This window comes from Zonotrichia albicollis, chromosome 4, assembly GCF_047830755.1.
Source record: "Zonotrichia albicollis isolate bZonAlb1 chromosome 4, bZonAlb1.hap1, whole genome shotgun sequence".
Classification (NCBI taxonomy): domain Eukaryota; kingdom Metazoa; phylum Chordata; class Aves; order Passeriformes; family Passerellidae; genus Zonotrichia; species Zonotrichia albicollis.
Window position 1 is genome coordinate 39,717,880 of NC_133822.1, and position 16,977 is coordinate 39,734,856.

The following is a 16,977-nucleotide window of genomic DNA, read 5'->3' on the forward strand; positions in this document are numbered from 1 at the left end:
AGTAGATTACTACATGCTTACATGGTTGAAGCTTTAAGTGATACATTTTATCAGTGATGAAAAAATGCAAAAGAATAAGGAAAAGAAGCTGAAAGTTCTAGGAAATGAGCAAAGATATATTTGTAGATGAATGATAGATAGGTCCATTGTTGCCCAAGGAATTTAAATAGAGGTGATCTCCCTTAAATGTGCTAAAGCCCCACTTGTTCTGAGGTTCTGCTCTGTACCTGACAGTACCAGTGAGTAAGTAAAGGCACTGATTCTAGAAATACACCAAATCATGTAAAGGAGGAAGCCAAACTGCATTCCCTGAAGGAACTATATGCTAAAATACAAGATACATGCTGGTGTCAGCACCAATGACAGGCTGACTGGAGGGTGTGAGTGTCCAATCTATTACTCTGAAAGGCTTTGCTTTGGCTCTTTAATGTACCTGTAAGAACAGCTCTGACATACAATGATTCAGGGCAAGAAGCATGTACTGCTTGTTCAAGGGGACTCATCTCTTTATACAGATGCTCTACTGGCTGAACTAGTTAGTTGGACTAAACATCTATGGCAGCAGAAGTGCTCAGCATCCACTTAGACAAAAGGCTCTAAGCCCATGGGGTTCTTGTAACAGCTCTTGTCAAAAGATTGATTTAGTTTTGGATAGTAATGCATAAATGTAAAAGCTGTGCTGAGCTGTTATATTTATTCAACAGGAGGGTATAGTCTCCCAAAGAGTTTTCAGAAAGTATTGGGAAAAAAATAAGAAGTAATTTACATAACATGACTGACAGACCAGCTGTTAAAATTTGTAGGAAGACAGCAAAAGAACTGAACTTGATTTCATGTACAGCTTGACAAGGTCAATCACAGAAACTGTATGGCTTAGAAATATATCAGGAAAGTCAAATGTTGTCAGATAAAAATAGTTTTCAATGACCAAAATAAATTAAAATAGCTCCTGTGAATTAGTTCAGTAAACTTGTTGCAAAATAGAAGTTCAATCCCAGCACATTTCCAGGAAAGCAGTGGGCAAAAGTGAAGGATTATTTTATTTTTTATTTCCCATGCAACCCCTTCTAGATCACACACGAGGTTATTTTTGTGCTGAACTTTAAAAGAAGCAAGGTACAATAAAAAGGCCTGCTGAGAAATTTATACACAAAGTAAAAATAAAACTAAAGTAACTAAAAATACTATTGTGTGTAGTCTAGAAAGAGCTTTTAAGCAAAGGGGAAAAAAGATCAGTAGAACTGCAGGTTGTAGAGGTGTCAACAAAACACAATAGGCCAGCACATGCAAATATATCAGGCTACATCTAACATCCTCACAGGCTGTTTTACACAGCACTGAGGGGGAAGCTGTAAGACTGCACTATCAGGCAAAGTGCAGGAGTTTGTTTATACCATGTCTGGACCTGCACAGAGCCTGCAAGAAGCCTCCCAGTGCTCCAAGTTCTGATGAAAGCATGAACAAGCTTGGCCTGCCTGCTTCTAGGCCCACAGCAATATTTATCCATCTACTGGATATTCCATCCATGCATCATTAAGTGCATAGTGCACTTCAGATTTGGATTTCTGTAGGCAACTTGCTGATACCCCAAGTTCCCCCCTCCAATTTTCCTAGTGCAGTCTCCATTACCAGCATTTTTCAGATGCTGGGCTGTGCCTTCCTAGCACAGTAAAAATGCTCCTGGAAAAAAGAAAGATTAGAAATTACAGGTTCAATTCCATGTCAGGAGAGCCTAAATTCACTTATTTAAGCTGGTTATGCTTCACAAGAACAGCATGGGCAGTACAGATCCTTAAAGAGAGGGACAAGAAACAAAACACTGGGATGTGCTGCTCACTAAGACTTTTAAAAACACCAAAGTTTAGCTCACTGTCTTTGAGAGAGGAAGTAAATGGGTTTTATATGCTCAACATGTCCTCTATGATTTGAAATGTTCCAGGAAATGCGATTGTCAAAAAAGTTTCATGACAATGTCATTATCATTTCAATTAATGGCATCATTTTAATGCAGCAAATAAATTAAGATCTTGAGGGCAATTCATTAAAATCCTACCCCTTCATAGGTGATTTCACCCATCAAAGACAAAAAGCAATTATCAGTCTACACCTGAAAATGTGACCATCTGAACCCAGAGGTGTAACAGACTGAGTTAGCATGGTTGCATTTTTTGCTGAAACAAAAGCTTCAAGGCCATTACAATGAAAAAGTCTGATAAAAGGACTTGTGAACCTTAGGTGACAGTTTTTCAAAGGGTATGGTTTTAAGACCTTCTTCAGCTAAAATTCTGATACACAGGCTGAACGTTGTCACTGATTCATCTCACCATTTCATCTCTGAAGTGTATCCCATTAGCTGCTAAATTAATCTCTCACATTTACCTTTTTTGTTTGGGTTTCTTCCACTCATTTTTTCCACCTGAGAAATGGCTTCTTCCCAGCAGCTGTTGCTTGCCTGGATATGAGGCTGCAGAAATTTTAGTTTTTGTTCCAGAACCTGACGGGCTTCTGTTGTCAACTCAGGTGTCTCCTTAGTGCTAACAAGCTTTTCAAGCTCATCCTCAAGAATTATTACCCTAAGTAATGAGGAGATAAACAGCAGTAAGCAATAATAAATATTTAACTCCACCATTCTTTCCATTATTTTATGTAATATACTGTTATTTCCTTTAAGTTTTAAGAACCCAACTCAGTCAATTACTCAAAGATGTCCCAAAATTTTAAAATTAAAATATTTTTTTCTTCATCAAGATACATTGCTTATGTATAAGATTAACAATGCAATACCTGCAATTGTTATAGTAATTCTTACATCTAAGGTTAAAGGAGTAGGACAGTCTCAACTGTTTCACCAAGGCAGTGACAAATCTTTAAGGATATTTACTAGTTAGGTACTATGAGCTGAATGTTCTTACGAAGCATTTGATATGTAGAAAAATCAATGGAAGATTATTATGGTTTTTAAGGGAGTCACAAAAACAAGGCAAAATCTTAGCACACTGCTTATCTTCAAGTTTTCAGATACTCAGAGAATACCCAGGAAAAATATCAGATTCCATAGTAAACCTTTGAGCCCATACTGTGTGAAGATATGGCTATGACCGCAAAGACTTTTTTGCTTTTAATTTGGGACACAAGCTGACAACCCAAAGAACTTCAAGTCCAAATCCTTGTGTTAATTCAGGTGTAAACTCACTCATTGAGCAGGGCCTTGAGGTGCAGCTGCAGGCTGCGCACGGCCGTCTGCAGGCTGTTGAGCTCCCTGCACTGCTGCTTGCCCCTGGCCGCCCACTGCAGGCCGGCCTGGTGCTGCGTTTCGAAGTAGCGGTAGAACTCGTAGCTCCTGCGCAGCTCGGCCAGGCAGGCGGCGTGCGTGCCGGGCAGGCCCTGCGCCACGTCGCGCAGGATGCGGTGAGGCAGCCGCTCCGGGCACGCCGACGGCGCGGGGCACGCGTGGGCCGGGGACAGCAGCAGCGCCAGCCTCCTGAAAAACTCGGAACTCTGCCCTACCCACAGCTGAAAGAGGACCTGCAAAACAGGGGAGGGTTAGCTCCGTGCACCTGTGGGCATTTACTTCCAAAGTAAACGTACGGATACACCATGGGAAAACATTCCTTGGCCGGCAACGGCAACTTTGAAAAACTGCAAAAATCCGCTGACTGTTTTTGAAGGGTATTCCAGAGCGTGTGAGGTTCAGATCTTGTGAACCTTAGGTGACTGTTAATTCCTTGATGAAGGATATTAAATGCAATTATGCTCATAAAGTTGTCAGAGACCAAAACCTCATATTCCTGTCGGCCAGTTTCATTATTTGCTGAAATCTCCACATGCCCTACGGCTCGTAAAGAGCTGCCAAAATTCCAGTGGCAGCAAAGACTTTTTTTCCCTTTATAAGGCCAAGCTGTCATTTCTACAATCTAATAACTACTGCATTGCCCCACACCCAACCTTGAAACATGAGGCTAATTGCTCTGTACTTCAACAAAAAAATATTCTCCATCTGAAGAAAGTTGAGCTGCTAACTTATTTCTTTTTTCAGCCAAAGTAAGAAATTCCACCAATACTACTAAGGGAGGAAAGTCTTTTAAGAAATGGATTGATTCACAATGTTATATATGATACTAAAGAGGACAGTCCATCTAGGAGCAAGGCAGTCCAAAATTTCAATTTCTTGAGAACTTCCACTTCCATTGAAATGAAAAGAACTGTTTTCTTAGTTTAGAGAAGTTTGCTCAGTAGACCATGACAGTACAGCAGCACCTTTTATGTCTAAAATGAAAAGGAAAGGTTATGATACTTTTCTCTGCAATAATGGCCCTTATTAAAAGGGATCAGCTGTAGGTGATTATGAGGTGTAGACTGAAACTTGTTTGCAAGCATTCCAGACCAAGGAAGGTAAAACACTTGCTCAACACATCAAAAATATTTGGATGCAAACTGAGAAAGTATTCCAAAAGAAAAAAGAATCTCAATTTACAAAAGATGCTAATGAGAAAAAAGAATATGTGAATGACATTAAATTAATTTGAGGTACACATGCAAGACTGATTTGGCTGGGTGCAAAAATACAAAGCAAACAAATGGGCAGCAATCACTCAAGTGTCCCTGGACATGTGGTGCCCTGGATAAAAAAATCCAAAGCTCATGCTGTAATAAGCACAAAAGCAGACCAATCCCTTCCACCAGGCAGTAAAAAAATAGCATACAGAAATAGTGGACTTCAGGAACTGATAATAATAATAATCAAAAACCTACCTGAAAAAAGGCACAACGACAAGAGAAAAGGAAATTCCAGATGTATTTATGGTTGCAAGCAGCTTGCTCTGTTAGTAACTACTGATGATCTTTGCTGACACAAAATATCCACCTGGCTCTCCTCAGCTTAAACTGGGATGTTTTTCTTAAGTGAAAAATTTTCACTCTTTAAATTGCTTTACTTCAAGGACAGGTAGCCAAAAGACACATGCTACATTTGTCATATGGCTTAGCATGACCTGCACTTTATAATAAAGGCAAATTCTCTCAAAGTGAAAAAACAAACCCAAAGAGGACTGCACATACATCCAAGGCTCACCACACAAATATGTCCCAAGGTTATCAAAGTATGTTATACCTCCTGTTATACAGGAATCTGCTTAGGACTGACTTTTGTTAATTTAGCTTGGTTCAGCTATACCACACCCAGCCTACATTGCTGGCTTTTATGAGTTACCATAAATTGAGATTTTCTAGTTGTTGTGATCTTAACTGTAACCAGAAAGCATCCTAACCAGTTTAACTAAAACAGAGTTCAGCTAAATTACTGCAAGTAAAACAAAGGCTTAGCTTACAAGCTTGGGCACCTCTTACTGACTTCTTGTGATTAAAAAGAAGTGGGTAAATTAGCAGGCTTACATGGTTGCAATTAGAACTTCAGCTAATGAAGTGCAAGAAAAAAATCCCAAAAGCTGGTATTTATTGTAGCTCTTAGCTTAAAGCTAATTAGACAAAGCCTCAAAGCTTAGTAATCACTATTACTGGTAGCATTTACTGTCAGAACAAAAGAAGTCAAGGTCTATAAATTAAGAGAAAAAAATGTAACAAAAGCCAACCCCAGAGAAACACAGAAGTCATATAATAATGGAATTTTCCATTAAAAAGACAATGCTAAAGGGGAACTGCCCTGGCAGAGGGTCATTAGAGTATAGAAGGCTTGCATTCAAATTAGATCTTCCTTCCAATTGACTCATGCAAATAAAAAAACCTAACATCTGAAAACAAAATAGATAAAAGGCCATTATATGGTTGTCACTCTGTTCAGTTAAAAGTTTTTCAAAGATCAAAGAACCACACTGGCTCATGGCAGCAGGGGCCCAAGCTTATGATTTCTGCTACTCAGTGTGACTAAATGCAGCTACTCCCTTTGGCATTTACAACTAATTTGTGATTTTTGATGTCTCTTTTTTTATTCACATCAAGAGATTAGATAAAAAAAGATTTGAGTACAAATCCAGAAATTATTTTATTCAGCTGGGATCAGGTTAAATCAGAGAGCAAAAAATCACGTTTAAGGGGATTGATCAAGCTGATTATAGAACAACTAATTTGAACTTCCATCATTTGCAGAAAAATATCCTATTGTTGTATTGAGTAACTTCTCTTTCACTACATGCACAAAGAAATCAGGTGAATGCTGATAAATGCAGAACACATGATAAGAGCCTGACTGATTACACCTTACCCTCCATTCAGTGTGTTGCTACAGGCTAGGATGTACAAGCCACAGGACTTCATGGCAACAGAAAGATGTTCACCAGGAGCTGCATGGATGCATGAAGCCCTCCTAGGAGAGCTTACCTTGAGTGCAGGCAAGCTGAAGCCATCAGTCAGATTGTGTGCCTCCTCTTCAGAGACCTGCTCTTCACTCAGTCCCAGGCCCAGCTCCTTAAAGGGGACCACACAGATGTAGCTGGTCACGTTGTCACTCTCTGAGTTCAGAGGGTAAGTTTAGCTGGAGTTAAGGTGGTAAACAAAGCCACTTTTCCATTAAACACACACAAAAGGAAAGAAATACTTAATAAGGTTTCTCCTCCAGGCAATTTTTATGAAATCATGTACTTTCATACCAAATCCACCTGAACCCTGTTCTGCAATCCTTATTTGAAGCACAATTTTTAAAGGCTTTTAGAAGGATGAGAGATAAGACACTGACAAAACACCTATGTCAAAATACAAACACATAAAAAGAAACAAAGTAGATGAATAAAAAATCCCTGCATCCCTTTTAAATGAGTGAAACAGCTTAATTTTAAATATTGAGTTTCCAAGAAATAGTTCATGTCAATCTTAAACCAGAAATTAACAGAGGAAAGAGAACAATTTTGTAATTTTAAGTTTTAAAGGTAGCCTGTGTTACAGACTAAACTCAGGATGTGAATTCGCTGAGAGGTCTGTGTGTGGATGGACTGCTCATAGAGGCCTTTACAGTAAAAGGTCTCTGACATTTCAGAAAGCTCTGTGAAGAACAGGAGCTCCCTGACTGTGTCACAGCATTAACTTTATTGATTACATCACTGTAAAGACATTATGATCTTGGCAGGATGAGTGGCAAACTGGTATCTATCAACACCATTCAGCACATTTAAAATCTCAGCAGGAAAATGTACGTTTCTTGTCCTCAAAAATGCTTAAAAAGTAGGAAGCAAGGCAAATATAACTGATACCAGAAAACAGAAAAAATCATTCATAGACTAGGCAGCTTTTATTATTTTTTAAAAGTTATTTATTATTAGAATAGTACTAATTTTAGGATGGCCTCAGGTTGGGGAGGAACAGTTCGAGATTTTTTGCATGTCTTCTGATAGCTACCCAGTCACAAAATAGTAAAATTCGTTTTAAAACAGAAATGTAAACTTATGCCATAAGTACAAAATCACATCTGTACCACAGAAATATATATCTATTTGTAAAACATTAATTAAAATATGGTCTTCATTTAATATATTTGTTTTTCATTTATAGTTTGATCTAGAAACTGAATGCTCTCATCTCTTGCACATAAAGCCAATTAGAAGCACTTGTCTCTTGTCCATCTAATGTGCTTTCAGGGGGAAGCTATGAGTTCTATCAACTTTCACACCCAAATTTTCCATGTGCTAAATTCTCATAGGATTGAACTTGCAAAACTGATTTGCTCAAGAGACTTTTACCAGTTAAGCAGAAGAACATTGCAGGAAAAAGTAGTATTCTGTGTCCCAGGAAACAGTAAAGCAAAGTATCCAGGATCTAAAAAGCCTACATTTCTCTCTCCTTTATTCCTAATGTCTGGAAAGGAAGAAGCTTATTAAATGTTCAAACAAAACTCTGCAAATTAATTAGGATCAGAACATTACTGCTGTCACCAGCAGCTGCCTCACATATATGGTGTCTATTCTGAATTAACCTGACAGCATGCCCAGCAGAGGGAGCACACAGGATGAGGATGGTAACTCCACCAGAAATTGAAAAGTCAGGTCAAAACCCTTCAGGATCACTAATCTTAGAAACTACTTGTACTCCTTGTTAGCCTTTTCTTGCAACATGGCATTTCCAATAGTATGAACACCACAAAAAGCAGTTTGGACACACATGGATTCCTAAGTCATGCTAAAAATAAATTCCAGGCAACATCTCAAATGTGAGGTTTGACCAAGGAGCCACTTACCCATGGTGTGTCTCAGCCAGGGATTCCCAGTGGCCTCCTGCACCTCCTGCCTTGCCCTCCTCTATTGCAGCCCTTCCACTCCCATTTCTATCTGACAGATGAAAGCAGAGAACTCATGCCATGCCCCCATTAACTTCCTAAGGATCAAACATTTGGAGAGTTTAAACACATACACACCATTATACACAGGAACACACTTCCTTTGTGCACTTTGATTTCGTTGTATTTTTAGCCCTACTGACTCCTAGTCAGTAGTTAAAGCCAAAATACTAAAGCCTAACTATCTTAGTTAATTTTTTCTTTGTCTCTGTGAAAATATTCCATTCATCTGTTTAACTTACATGCTTTATTAGTTGGAAAGAAGAGAAGGCAATGCTACTTAACAATGAACTGTCAAATCCAGAATAAAATACCTGTACAGTGAATGTCTAACCTCTTATGAGGTTAGACACTCTTATTTACCTATAGAAAAGCAAGAATGCTAATGTATCCCTGTATGTAACACTTTAACATTCATATTTCAGTCTTCAAAAGCACATTCCCATCTGAAGACCTAATAGGAGGGACTCACAGGATCCCTAGGAAATCCAAGCTGCTCTTCTACAGATTCTCACCTGCTAACCAGGGGTGAGTTAAGCATGTGATGAACTGGCTGGTCAAGGAAGAAACACTGCACTGAAAAATGCCCAAGCGTCCCTACTCAGATATTTCAGTGTGGCAATTTAAGCGTTTATAAGCTCAAGAGGGTACTACTTTTTGTTTAGCTTACTTGTTTTCTTGCATGAACTTGCCCTCTCCCTAGTTAAAGGTATGGGTTTTTCTAACAGTTCATGATGTAATAACTAAACCTTTACAGAGCAGAAACAAGTTTTTACTAGATTTACTACAGGAAATTTGCAAATGTCCCTGTGCCCAGTGCATCTCAAAGGCACAGAATGCATTTTATATGCATTCCATTCTAATAGGGTTAGATATCACTCAGTTTAAAATACCACTATCCAATGTTTGGTTTTATCACTAATAAAAAAATAACACTATTTATGCCTTGACAGCAAAGAACATCACCTCACACCACAATCCAAGCTTTTTAAGTTTACGTGGTCCAATGGCCAAGTCTTGCCTACGAAAATGGTTCAAATCAGACCATTCTACACAGCAGAGGATGGGATTATTAACATCAGCCACTAACATAAGCTACAAGATTTCCTCCATCCAGCTTGTATACAGCTACACCAGATTCCCATGATGCAGAACCCACAAGGCTCTTAAGAATAAAAGTGTTCAGCAGCTAGCATGCCAAGGGAGCACTGCCTGAGTTACCACACAATTCAATGGAGGACAGTGCAGAGAGCTTTTGAACTGGTCTGCACGACATCCTGTACATACTTAACCCAAAGTGCCTAATTCCTAGCTTAGGCTTTCAGTCATTGCATCCTGCTATAACCTTAGATTCTGATTTAAAAGAGTCTTTTCTATGGCATTTTGTTCTGTGACTTTGAGCAATGCACTCTTGCTGACATGAACAAATTAGATCAAGAATGGTGTGAGCAAATGCTGAGTTGTTTCTGCTAGTACCCAACTGTCTCCCCACACAAAATGTAAGCAATATGATTTTCCCTCTCGTTAAATCACTGGTCTACCAAGTTTGACACAACTGCCTGGTATAAGGCTAAAATATGACTGCATATTTTCTCTTCTACATGGGAACAAGTTTTAATTAGGTAAAAAATATTTAACTGTACTCACTGAAGGCAGCTATCTAACCAAAAGAGGGTACACTAGCCGCAAGCAAATATTGCTGAACTTCTAGTTCTACTGAATAGAAGTGAGAATGATAACATATCAAGTTTATGCAATTTATACCACCATGAATAAAGCTGTGACCTAAAATTTTTAATTCTCTGTCACAGTTCAGACTGATCTCCTTCCAACATATTTGAGATATACATTAACATAAAAGCTTAATTTGCTGCAGATAATTTGGTAGAAGAAAACCAACTTACCTTTGAACACAGGGATGTCGAGTGAAAGGCCATATTGTTCAGAGAGGAGGATATGTTGGTGCAAGGGATATTTTGGGCTAAGAGGAATTATAAAACAAAATCTTGAAGGGCTCTGAAACACATCACTAGCACTTATACCAAAGCATGGGTGTCAATAATGATACAATGTTTTCAGTGCACTGAATCTTATCACACTGCACAGTACACAAAAAGGCAAATTTAAAGCATGTTCCAAACCAAACACAAGCCCCAATTTACTAAGCTACCTTTTCTTTCCCATGGTTACATAAATTAGATGCTGTATGTTCTAGACATCCTGACTCTCAGCATTGGCACAAGTGGCAGCAGGCAGCATGGACTACCTGCAGTGGTGGGTTTTTAGAGGAAGGATATTTTTTCAGCATGTACAGAGTGGCCAGTCGTGCAGCTCGGAAGTTGGCTCGGACGGATCGGTACACGGCTTTGCGCAGGCCGATCAGGTGCTGACTAGGATGCTGTCCAGCTTTATTAAATGGGCAAGCGGCACTGACCCTGTCAAGCAAACTTGAAAAGTAAAATGTGATACAACTGTACAGATGTCCTAAAGTATTTTTAAAGAACAGTACATCAGTTTTCCTATTTCATTACTTAGAAAGCTTTTTCAAATCACTCAGTAACTATGAGACTAAACCCTGATCAGGTCAATGATATATTTAATCAAAATTTCAAACAGCAGCCAAGATTCCTCAGTAAATAGCCTTAATTTATTCTCATCGGAGTCGTGACAAAACTCCTGAGCCCATTTATTTTCTCTAAAATTTTCCAAAATGGTGTCATAATATGACTTACCATAACATTATCAGGATACAAAACTATTACAAGCCCACTGTCAGCTTTGTAAGTTTTAATAAACATGCATTTAACATATGCCTCTTTATATCCAAATTTATTTTTTGCAGGAAAAAGGTGCCAACACATAGCTGTCCATACAAAACACTATATTCTTTTAACCTTTCTGATGCAGAGAATTTTCTAGGTGAAGAAAAATATTATTTGAGAAGTGACATAGATTTTGTCATCATGCAATGGATGGCAGCTATGTTTGTGAGAGTCTTGACAGGTAAACACATGACATGTATACACCACACAAGCATACTGGAAGATACATTTGGTGTCTGGCTTTTCAGGTGAAATACCATTTAAAAGAAACAATGCCATTTGCCTATTAGAATATGACTCAGATTGGCTTTAGCACTGTAAGAAATCATCTCATCTGGAAATAAAATGAATTGTGATCTGGGTGAACATTGAACAGATCTGTGGAACTTTAAGCTCCAGCTGTATCTTTTCATGTACAATCTGATGTCAAACCTGTAACTGAGACTCTGGAAACAGCCTAGGTGCACTCTACTTGCTGGGACTGATTTTACTAGAATCAGCTCAGGAATTAACATGGTCTGGACAACAGGACAATCAATTGTGATTTATTGTTTGGGGACTGGAAGCCTGCTTCTGCTCTCACCTTTCCCAGGGCAGGGTGAAGAGGTGATTTCATGTGCAGCCATTTAAAAGGGAAAAGCATACAGGGTACCTGTAAGCCTGAGGTGGGTTGCTCCATTGGAAACTATTTCTGTAGTCCATCTGACTAAAAAGCTGACCAAGTCAGCAGACTGACACTGCTGGGAAAATGTCAGTCCTATTCCATGTGCTCAGCTGGACCTTGCTGCTCATTGGGAGGGGAAATAGCTTGTGGCCTTCACTATCAAATATGAAAACCAGAGCAGCCCACCCAGTGAGCAAGGCTGGAACCATACATCAGTATGTTTAGCACCATTAACACAAGCAGATTCATGCCAAATATTGCCATATATTGAATATGCTAGCTGAAATACTATAAATATCTGCATACCATTTTAAATTATGTGTTATTAAAATGGTTTATATAACATCTCATAAACGGCTTTAGAATCTGAAAAAAAATCCCACTAAACTGTGTTCATTTCCATTTCTACATGTAAATTGAAAATGCTAGCCTTGCTGGATCTTTCACTAGGGAACACAGCATGTAATGCAGTACATGCCAATCTCTAACCTTTTTCTAGCTTTTGGAAGTAACAACTGAAGTGCTTATGTACAAACTCTCACATCAGTTTGTAGACCCAAGCCCATGTGAATTGTCAGAAGAAAGCTCAAAGAAAAGGAGCAAAATTCTTCTACCATAAAAAAGACACAGGGATCTATGTTCTACTACAGTGATGCAGACTTTTCCAGCTCCTATAGAGAACAAATATAGCATAACTCAAGCACAGCATGTACTGCCAGTATGCAGCAAAACAATCTGCTTTCCTTCTGGAATGGATTGCTTCTGTGCTTTTTATAAAAAACTTCTTCCTTATTTGACTAATTTAATTAGTAGAATCTCTTAAATGTCTTTCTGTCAGGCATGTCATATCCCTAAATTCCTAATGTTTCATTTATCTTCACAGATCACAGAATGGTGTGGGTTGGAAGGGAATATGAAGATCCTCTAATTCCAAACCCCCTGCTATGGGCAGGGACACCTTCCACCAGGCTTCTCAAAGCCCCATACAGCCTGGCCCTGAACACTTCCAGGGATGGGTAAGTCACCACTTCTCTGAACAATCTGTCCCACCATCCTCACAGTCAAGAATTTTTGTCCTAATATCTAGTGTAAACCTGTCCTATTTCAGTTTAAAGCCATTCCCCCTTGTCCTATCAGCACACACCCTTGTAAAAAGCCTCTCTCTTATCCTCTATCCATTTTAATTGGACTTAGAAGTTAATCTAAATGTTATCAGCCTTGCATATCAGCCACAAGTAGCAAGAAGCAAAGAAAGTTTAAGGGTGAATTTCCCCTTTTCTGCAGCTCCAAACCCATTTTACTGTATAGAACAACATGTTTGTTCATTAATTTTACAAGCCAAATCTTAAATTGGCTTTCAACTTTTAACAAGTTTATATAAAGACATTAATAAAAATCTATTACTGCACTCCACCATGAAAGCAGTTCTCTAAAGTTGCTAATATACATCCATATGTATTAAGTTCACAGAGCTCAATTCAAGTTTAAAGTACAATAAAAAGGGAGCATTTCAGAAAAGAAGTTAATTATTTTGGTGACAAGCAAGGGAATAAATACTTGCTGCTTACTGCTACAGCCTTCCATTATGTATTCCTTCAGTTCTTGTTTTATGATGTGCAAGATAATGGGCATACTTTCATTACCCTCCAGAAATTCCAGGCTGCAACCTGTGATCAGGCTTCATTTGGCTAATTGCAAATGAAGCAATTAGACAGAAATACTGCCCTACCTTTGCTATACAATTTCTGTAATCCAAGCCAGCCAGGTGAGGTCTCAGCCTCACAGAGCTGGTACCAAGCAGACACTCCTGAGATTCCAACAGAGCCTTAAACACTTCCAAAGGCCAGGCTGGAATCAGAAAATCAAGTTGCCTTTGAGAGCAGCTAATGTACGAGAAACCTGACAGGATTACAGAATCACAGAATAGTTAAGATTGGAAGGGACCACTGGAGGCCATCTAATCCAAGCTCCCCCCTCAATTTCTTAGTTCCTGATCTGATTCCTGTTCTGGTTTCTGTGGCTGCAGTCAGTTTTACTGGGAGGTGAATAAAAGCAAAAGGATGTTTGACTATCTATTTGAGTATAGCAGGCACTACCACACAGTAATAAACCACTCAACCTACAGAGAACTGACCAAAACCTCATCAGTAATAATCTACCATTTACAGAGACAGTCCAGTATCAATTAACAAGGGGAAAATAGGGTAGAATAAAGCAAAGCCATAGATATCTCAATAGATGTATAAATTAGCCTGTGACAACAGCAGTGGATGGTGTCATGGGGAGGAAAACCAGCAGTGGAGCATGAGGAACTTCAGGCCAAAGCTGCAGACTTGGACTTGCCCTGTCAGAGTTTAGCTAAGTACAACCAGTCAAAGTCTGAACTTGGCACTAGTTAAATAACAGCTGCAGTATCTTTCCACTCACAATATGGTCAATGCACAGGCCTGTGCTGAATCAGGAGTACCTTAAAACAGCTGCACATGTAACACTGACCAGGATGCTGCACCTCATTGAAATCTCATTCCTTCTAGGATGTACAATAATACAAGAGGATACTCAGTAACTTTTCAAATGCAAACATTTCTATTGCCATGAGACTCCTTCTGAAAAAGCACTAAGATTTGATAACCTTTCTACAGGAGAAAATACTAAATTTTGTTCTGCTGGTTTACTGTAGAAAATTCTAGGAAAAAAAAAAAAAGGGAAATGTAGCATTTAGGATCATACTCCAAGAGATACCCAAAGCAAAGAATTTCACACTGCCCTGTGCAGCAGCATCTCTTGCATATGTGGGTGCAGAAAAGGACACTCTGGAGTGAGAAGTTCCTCTAGGCTAAACCAACCCAAAATTTGTACAGCATTGACTTCTTTATACTGTACAGTTGTTCCAGTGAAGACGCTGGCACAGTCAAACTTCTCCCACTCCATCCATATACCCAGGTCTTTTGAAAAGCTTGCCAAAGTTTCAAGTAAAGAAGCTATTAGATCAAGCATCAGCTTAAAGACCAGTCTGTTTTTTGTTAATCTGTTATCTAAGATATGTAGTAAAAGAACAAGGCAGCAGCAATTTAGACATTGACCACAAGTTCGTTTGCTTAAACTTAGGCAAAAATCCAAATGTTTTTCTCATCTGTAATTTGGACAAGCCCGAACAATATTTTTTTTTAAGTACTCGTTTGCAAAGATAAGACTGCCTATTGCTCAAGTACATGCTTCTTCAGCAAAAATCCAGACCAAAACAAAAACCACATAGCTAGGCAGAGTGAAGACATGCTTATGCATTCCGAAGGCAGAATGAAACATTTCTTCTGTGAAATACACTGAAGGTATCTCAAGCTAAAAAATTAATTCAGAATTTTAAGTGTAAAGTTGCACACTTGCATGTAAGAACGTGTCTAAATTTAGAATAGTTGGTCTGGCATGAATAAACATCTTGTTGCCACAAGGGAACTTCTCATTTTGTTTTAGAAAGAAGTTGACTGTATTTCAGGTGTTGGTGTTTCCCACCTCCTTTAGCCTTAAGCAGAATTGGCACACATGGATTCATCATAGGTGGTTACAATGCAAAAGCATCCATGGCAATGAGAGTGCACAGAAACAGGCCTGTTGGCTTTGGAATCACTGCATACACTGAACACTTTCTGATGTCCTTTCACACAGCAAATCAGCAAAACTTATCAAATAACTACAAGAGCTGAATAACCAGAAACACTTTTGCATCCCTTAAGTGGAAGAGAGGCAAATTCAACGGCAAGTAACTTAAGAATCTAAATGTTTCAACAACTGTATGCAAGGAAAAAAAAAAGACTAATGTTAACTTTACTTGAGGGGGGAAATTATGTTTGATGGTTTTTCCTGATTACTGTGTTTTCATTACTTCAGACATATTTGTTAAATAAAAATAGAATGGTTTTCATGTCATCCTGTTTTGTAAAATATGAGTGATTACTTGCAGATCAGTTTATTTACATCAATTTGGTAATGTAAGATAAACTCTCTAAATGACTCTCCAAAACAGTTAACTTAGTTCAAAGTCTATTTCTTCATATATTTCATTGCTAGCAATGCAGGACATTCCAAAGGCACCTGAGTTTTGTGAGACTTAATTGATCTTCAGGATACAGGGTTTTAACACTGAGATGATAGAATTCATACTTTTACTATGAATGGTAATTACACTACTTCATGTAAGTTAAAACCTTTAAGTGTTATGTTTTCCAGTTGTTATGGGAGAAGTGTAAGAAGACAATTTTAGACAACAGCTGGTTTGTATGGATCTGTGTGCTAAGCAAAGTGAAATACAGACTCACAGGGTAAATCCTCTGGAAATCACTTCAGTCTCCTGAATGAGCCGCAGAGCTTTCCTGACGAGGTTGGTGAAGGCCCGGCTATTGGCCACTGTTTCCTCCAGCTGGATGCAGTGTTTCCGCAGGGACATTTGCAGCTTGGCCGTCCTCCACGTGCCCCACACCCTGGCGGCCGCATAGAGCAGCAGGGGCGCGCACAGCAGCCACGAGGATTCCTCCCACCACGAAGGAAACATGAGCAGCGCACTCACACAGGCAAGGAACAGCGAGACATCCCTGCAAACAGAGCAGCACCCCACCACACATTACTCAGGGCTAACAGGTGGGAAAATGACCGACTTCTCAGTTACATTTGAGATTACAAGATCTTACTGTGGGGCTTTTGTGTAGGTCCTGAAGGGAGCTGTAAACACTGAAAACTACTCCTTGTGACAGGTTTAGATGAATACGTACATGATATTACTTGGCTGGTAAACTCTAAGGAAACCTTTCTTCAGCTTTTTTACAGCTTGAGTAGGAGAGTAATGTACCACTTTGAAAGGTCAGTTTCTCTTACACGCTTACATGACTTTAAAAAAATAGAAAAGAAAATTAAAAAAAGAAAAAACCTGACTAGTCAGCATTATAAACCAGGGCGTGTAGGAACTGTAATATCTGTACTTCCAGGTTCAAGAGTACAGTAGGGAAGGGCATGTTTCTTTTGGTAGCAAATACCTCAATTAGTGCCAGCTGTATTTTTTCTAGAGTCTGACTCATTTAACTTGGACACCAATGCACCACTAGTTTCTAACACAATTTTATAAAGATGGCTTGAATAATCTTTTTTAAAAATTTGGCACCTTTTGAAAGTCCGTAAAGAATAGATTTCCTAGTATCTCAGTTACTTCTCAAAGACATTTAAAA

At 38.9% G+C, this 16,977-nt stretch overlaps 1 protein-coding gene and 1 long non-coding RNA gene across 5 annotated transcripts in view; one reads left to right on the forward strand and one right to left on the reverse strand.

Annotated features, from left to right (window-relative positions):
- Positions 1 to 16,977, reverse strand: part of VEZT (vezatin, adherens junctions transmembrane protein) — a 58,052-nt gene that overhangs the window by 17,074 nt on the left and 24,001 nt on the right. For 2 of the 4 annotated variants that reach the window (XM_074539603.1, XM_074539605.1), the window contains exons 5-9: positions 16,078 to 16,350; positions 10,576 to 10,713; positions 6,334 to 6,481; positions 3,194 to 3,525; positions 2,380 to 2,573 (exon numbers count right to left, since the gene is read on the reverse strand). In XM_074539603.1, the coding sequence (XP_074395704.1) occupies positions 2,380 to 2,573; positions 3,194 to 3,525; positions 6,334 to 6,481; positions 10,576 to 10,713; positions 16,078 to 16,350 (1,085 nt within the window). Of the gene's footprint in view, positions 1 to 2,379; positions 2,574 to 3,193; positions 3,526 to 6,333; positions 6,482 to 10,575; positions 10,726 to 16,077; positions 16,351 to 16,977 lie in introns of all 4 variants that reach the window. The other 2 variants (XM_074539602.1, XM_074539604.1) reach the window with 1 other exon arrangement.
- The window catches only part of LOC141728833 (uncharacterized), a 28,187-nt gene continuing 19,759 nt past the window's right edge, over positions 8,550 to 16,977 (forward strand). The window contains exons 1-2 of the long non-coding RNA XR_012580046.1: positions 8,550 to 8,806; positions 12,648 to 16,396. This is a non-coding gene — a long non-coding RNA (uncharacterized LOC141728833). The remainder of the gene's footprint in view (positions 8,807 to 12,647; positions 16,397 to 16,977) is intronic.